Source organism: Durio zibethinus, chromosome 18 (assembly GCF_047325235.1).
Source record: "Durio zibethinus cultivar Kanyao isolate XHJ-2024 chromosome 18, ASM4732523v1, whole genome shotgun sequence".
In the NCBI taxonomy this organism is placed as follows: Eukaryota; Viridiplantae; Streptophyta; class Magnoliopsida; order Malvales; family Malvaceae; genus Durio; species Durio zibethinus.
This window is the reverse complement of record NC_143179.1, coordinates 695,731-701,730: the sequence shown is the minus strand read 5'-3', so window position 1 is coordinate 701,730 and position 6,000 is coordinate 695,731. Positions and strand designations below refer to the sequence as shown.

The 6,000-nt window shown below is 34.2% G+C and overlaps 1 protein-coding gene across 1 annotated transcript; it reads left to right on the top strand.

Annotated features, from left to right (window-relative positions):
* The first annotated feature begins 2,525 nt into the window (after positions 1-2,525).
* LOC111298870 (multiple organellar RNA editing factor 8, chloroplastic/mitochondrial-like) lies at positions 2,526-5,238 on the top strand. Its single transcript, XM_022893589.2, has 4 exons — positions 2,526-3,010; positions 4,172-4,269; positions 4,358-4,423; positions 4,544-5,238. Exons 1-4 carry the CDS (start codon positions 2,595-2,597, stop codon positions 5,095-5,097), a joined length of 1,134 nt encoding a protein of 377 aa, XP_022749324.2. The 5' UTR covers positions 2,526-2,594; the 3' UTR covers positions 5,098-5,238.
* The last annotated feature ends 762 nt before the right edge of the window (positions 5,239-6,000 follow it).

The following is a 6,000-nucleotide window of genomic DNA, read 5'->3' as shown; positions in this document are numbered from 1 at the left end:
TGAGGATGAGGGAGATCCAGAACGGGTAGAGTCAAAGCGTGAGCCATTGGAAGCAAGGGCCTCATATGAGAAAGAGGTCCACAGTATCATAGCTGATCGGGAGGTGAGACGGAAGAACTATCAACCAAGACATGAGTACTTGGTACATTGGAAGGGACTTTCAGATAGTGAGGTGAGCTGGGAACCAGCAGATGACTTATGACAGTTCGGGGACCAGATCAGGCAGTACCATGCAGAAGACGCAACGAGGGCGTTACGCAATCAGGTGGGGGAGAATGTCACGCCCTGGACGGGCACACCAGGCACATCAAGCAGACCAGCAGGCGAGCCAGAGGTTGAGGGCCGCAGACCAGGCGTACTGACGGGTATCTGTGCGTAAAGCCTAGCAAACGAGCTCAGAATGCCCGCCTGACTTGCGGGCCAACCCATGAGACCAAGGCCTGGCATACAAGCTGCCCGCACCACATCCAGAAGGGCCCAAGGTGCTGGACACTCAAGGGAAGCTTCTGGAAGCAGGCAGGATCAGTTGAAGCATCCTGGCAGATTTGGTTGACTCTAAAAATCAGGAGCTAGCATCCTGATTGATTGTACTCCCATGATTTTAGATTTTATTCTAGGGATTTGCCATTAAGTTGTAGCTGAAGCCTCAACTATAAATAGAGGGCTGCTCCACCCTCATTTGTACACCATCAAACACTTCTATTTCAGTGAATACAAGAGCATTTTCAGAATTCTGTCTTCTTGTCTTATTTCTCTTTAACTTGCATAATCGACCCTTCCCGTTGTTCTAGTGCCCGTACGCTTGTGTTTTAGGCTGACTTAGGCATAAAAGAAGAGATTCTAAGCCTAAGGCAGCACGGATCCTGAGTCTAAGGTCAGAGCCCGTGACACGAGTATAATCCTAATTGAACAAAAAGCTCTCTAAAAAAAATGTCTAATGTCAATTTTACTAAAAAACCTAAATGGTACTTTTAATTACATTTCTATTTTTTCTCTCCATTTTTCAAAAAAGGAATTTTATTTGCACTTCATTTATTATTCTATACACCTCACTCATAAATACATCATAAATTTAAAACTCAATTTCTTATTTCTACTAAATATATCTCTACCCCTCATTTTCTATTTTCTATTCATACTCTTTTTTTCTTCTTCTTTCTTCACTTTTCAAAAATAAGTGAAATTGAACTTTTCATAAATGGATTTTTAAGAATCTTTAAGAATTTTTTTATATCTATTTTTTAGAAATTTTAAAATTTCTCGAAAATCTATTTTTGAAAAAACCTTAAAACTTTTCGAATATCTATTTTTGAGAAACTCGATTTTACTTTCAGAAGTAGATTATTTACCTTTAATCACTGAAAACCTTAATCATGTTAATTCATATCCTATGAGTTGTTCAAGAACGACTTAATTGAAAATATATGCACTTATGGACCAATTTACTCGATTATGTGTACGAATTGAATTGAAATCAGTGTTTTCAAACATATATAACACAAACTTGTTCTTTTATTTTAGACTCCAAAAAATTGAGAATACCTTTTTTTGATTTTTTAATTTTACATGGGCAAAAGGGTGTTCTTGATTTTTTTGGTTTCAAGACAAGAATACCTTTATGCTTATGCATGCTTGTGAACTAATATATTTCTTTCATTTATAAATATGATCAAATAAGAATGGACATATTGATGACGATCAAATAAGAATGGACATATTGATGACTTGACTCTTTTCATCTCTTTGTCGAGAACTTTTTTTCAATATTCTCATATTTGTATTATTTATTTTAAGAATAAATGTATTTATTTTATTTTATTATCTCCAATAAAATTATTTTATTTATTTTTATTTAAATTTAAATTAAATATATTATATATTTTAAGATTAAATGTATTTATGTATTTTCAAAAATAAATTTTCGAGAATACAATTACATTATATTCTTGAAATTTATTTCCAAAAAGTGTATTTGTATTTTCAAAAATAGATTTTTGAAAATATAATATAAGAAAGGTTGGGTGTATAAGTTATTGAGCATATTTTTATTATTTATTAAAGGATAAAATTGATATTTATTATGTAAATATTTTTTAAAAAAATTTTAAAAGGTATATAAAAAAATTGATAATGTATTTAAAACGTTCCTTTTCAAAATTATCTTTAAATAAAATTACTTAATTACTCTTTTTCATCTCAATTTCAAAACTTTTAGATATGCATTAAGTTTTGTAATTTACCAATTTCATATTAATAAATGAAAAGCTATATCTAGGGATTAGGAAAAAATTCAGTTAAGGAAAACAATTCATAAATAAAAGAATTTAGGGAAATAATGCATATTATTCTTTAATTTTTATTTTATTTTAATAATTTAATATAGAAACTTTTAAAAACTTACAAAATAAATCGGAGACTTTTCAAAATTTTTAAAAACTTTCCAATTTATTGGAGAGAAATGTAAAAGAGAAAAAACAATTTAGTAATTTCATCTTTCCTGTTATTATAATAAAACCCTTACTAAACCCTCGTTTCATTTTCCGTTCCCTTCTGCCGCTCATAATTTTCTCAGCCTCCCCCAAACAATTCCAACAATGGCGACTCGCTCTCTCATCGCAAAACACCGAACCTTAACTTCCATCTTCTTCCCTTTCTCCCGCCCGTTTTCTTCCCTTTTCTCCATTGCTGCTGGCTCCCCCAAATCCCTCATCCCCCCATCCCCAACTCCTTCCCTCTCTTTTCTCCGTCGCCTCCGCGTAACACCTTGCTCTTCTTTTCTGCTTCATGAGTCCCTTTCCCCCGCGGTAAAATTTTTTTCCACCCGAGCCACCAGATCTTCCCTCAATGACCCAAACCCAAATTACTCTAACAGGCCCCCTAAAGAGACGATTTTACTTGACGGATGTGATTTTGAGCATTGGCTGGTTGTGATGGAGCCGCCTAAGGAGGATGCTACTAGGGATGATATTATTTCTAGTTATATCAAAACCCTAGCTCAAGTTGTGGGCAGGTATTTTGTTGGGCTATTTTTATTGTTTGTTTCATTATTTCAGATAATTGTTTATAAAATAAACAAATAAAACAATTTTTAATAAGAAAATGACTGATTTTATTTTTATATGACTTTAAATTTTTAGTATTATTTTATTCATTTTCAATAAATTTTGGTGTTTATTATTATAATTATATTTTAGCAACTTTGAGGAAATAGAGTCTTATTTATTCAAGGATCTGTTTTGGTTCTAGCCTTTTCTTGCCAATGGTGATAAAATAATTAGGGTGCAGATTAAATATAGTTTCATTCTAAGTACTGCGATTGTGAGACTAGAGGCTGCTGGATTACGATCCAATTAAGTTGCCAGGTTTAATTCTTTAGTATTGATCTTAAGTGGTTTTGTTTCCTTTGAGTTTGGAAAAGAATGGAAAGAAGAGAAATAATATGTTGAATTCAATGTTTTACATTTTTTTTTTTTGTTTGGATTGAGAAAATCATTAGATTTTTGTGTAGTGGTGGTGATTTCTTTTAATAAATGAAGATGTCCTTCGATAAGAATGGAATTTCTCTATTAATTCAATGTGAAACTTATTGTCAATTGCTCTAGTTTCTAAACTTTTGTTTACAGATTATTTTTGTTTCTGATGAAGTGCATATATTTTTGTTGAAGTTTTTTGAAATGGAGTGTTTTTTGGAGTATCTCTTTGTGACACACAAACAGATAATTTTGTCATTATAGCCTTTTTGGTTGTTGGCATATTAGGGGTATGATATAATTGGATAGAAGAATCTCTGCATATTGACTGCTGTCTATGAAACAACTTTTTTTCCTATTTGTTCTGGAAATATATGATGCCTATTTTACAAGGGCTCTTTGGCCTGATATGTATGAGCTGCAGCATATTAGAATATCAATTGATATTGGTAATCAATTTTTAGTATGTATGTGCTGATATGTATGCACCGCAGCATATTAGATTATCAATTGATATTTTACAAGGGCTCTTTGGCCTGATATGTAAGCACTGCAGCATTTTTAGTATTTTTAGGAATGGATTTCTACAGATATTTGTTTTTGCTTACTCCATAATCAATTGATATTGGTAATGGGAATGGGAAGTGCATATATTACTTTGTAATTGTGGTTTGTTTATTTCCTGTGTGTCTTGTATACAGTGAGGAAGATGCAAGAATGAAAATTTATTCAGTTTCTACCAGACACTACTATGCATTTGGAGCTCTGGTGTCTGAAGAGGTTTCATATAAGATCAAAGGTGCATCTCCTCTTTTTCTTGTCATTGCAATGTTGTTTTAACTGAAGCTTTTTATGGATGTTCTCATAAATTTCTGTTTTCCTCTCAGAACTTCCTGGAGTTCGGTGGGTTCTTCCTGATTCCTACCTGGATGTGAAGAATAAGGATTATGGAGGTAAATATGCATCTTTTTATCTGTTTTCGTTTTTTTTTTTTTTTAATCTTCAATATTTTTTCTGTTGGATTTTTTTTTGTTTTAAGCTATTAATACTTAACATAAGCTATTGTTTTTCAGGGGAACCTTTCATTAACGGGCAAGCAGTTCCATATGATCCAAAGTACCATGAGGAATGGGTGAGGAACAATGCTCGAGCCAATGAAAGGAATCGGCGCAATGACCGACCCCGGAATTATGATCGGTCCAGAAATTATGAGAGAAGAAGGGAGAACATGCAGTCCCGAGATACTCAGAATAGGGAGATGCCTCCTCCAAACCAGGGCATGCAGAATGTGGCTTCTAATACAGTTGGAATGCCACCCAACAACATGGGAGGGATGCCACCCAACAATACGAGAGGGATGCCATCCAACATGGGAGGGATGCCCCCCAGAAACATGGGAGGAATGCCCCCCAGAGGGATGCCGCCCAACAACATGGGAGGGATGCCGCCCAACAACATGGGGAATATGGGGAATATGCCACCAAATCAAGGATGGTCGAGTAACATGAATGGCCCTAACTATGGAAACACTCCTTACCAAGGAGCTACTCCGAATGCTCAATACGTGGATAATTATGCTCCAAATATGGGTGGAGGAAACTTGCCCAATGGAAACTACCAGTCTTAAATGTTTGGTTTAGATGAATTCAGAGACTATTTTAGGCAATGCTGTAGATAAAGAGGATATGTCTAGGACTTATGGCTGCTAAATAAGTGTTGTACTGCTGTTGAATATGTTGGATAAGTTATTAATATTTCTTTGTTTGCATTCTGTGGCATGAAATTTGGTTGGCTGTTTAGCGTGATGACGATGATATTGATGGTGCCAGGTAAATTTTTATATAATTATGAACAGATTTTGCCCAGGTTTAAAATTGTGTTGCATTCTGTTTCTTTTGATGGTAGTTAGTTCCTGCTCTCTGATTTTTTCATTTCAAGCAGTTATAGCTCATAGACCATGCAACTCCATCTATCTTCCCTTTTTGAAACAAAAGTATGTGCCATTTTCTGTTCTAGAGTTCTCGTCTTCACTTTTGACACTGGAAATGTGAAATTTGTCTTAGATTGAGCATTCAGAAATCTTCTCTCAGGTTACTGAGCTTGCAAAGAAATGTGGTCACCATCTCAGAAGAGGGCATTCATCATATCAGAGCAGTATTTAAAACTGGGCCGAAGTCTGCATTCAAAAGATCTGTAGAAGTACTTGAATCTCAACGATTTAAAAGATTTCGTCTATATTTGCCAAAAATGGCTGCAAAAAATTTTCTCATAAAAAATCCCAATTCCTAGCATACACTTTTTGTTAGCTCAAAGGATTAGATGACCAAGATGAGGTAAATTAGTTAATTAAAAAAGTTAATATAAAATTCACTCGAACCCTTGAAGTTTATATTCTTTTTTATGCATTGAATAAGAGATGGGAATAGTAGGATTTCCTACCATTCTTCGTAAACATGCTTATACATACTTAAGCCTCACATGTCTTCTTAAACATTCTTAACTACTAAGCCAAGAAGATGAAAACATTAAG

Excerpts from the sequence above, each read along its gene's own strand:
- LOC111298870 (XM_022893589.2), top strand. The coding sequence starts at position 2,595 with ATGGCGACTCGCTCTCTCATCGCAAAACACCGAACCTTAACTTCCATC. Across the intron at positions 3,011-4,171 it reads CTAGCTCAAGTTGTGGGCAG|TGAGGAAGATGCAAGAATGA; the intron begins GTATTTTGTTGG and ends TCTTGTATACAG. Across the intron at positions 4,270-4,357 it reads GGTTTCATATAAGATCAAAG|AACTTCCTGGAGTTCGGTGG; the intron begins GTGCATCTCCTC and ends TTTTCCTCTCAG.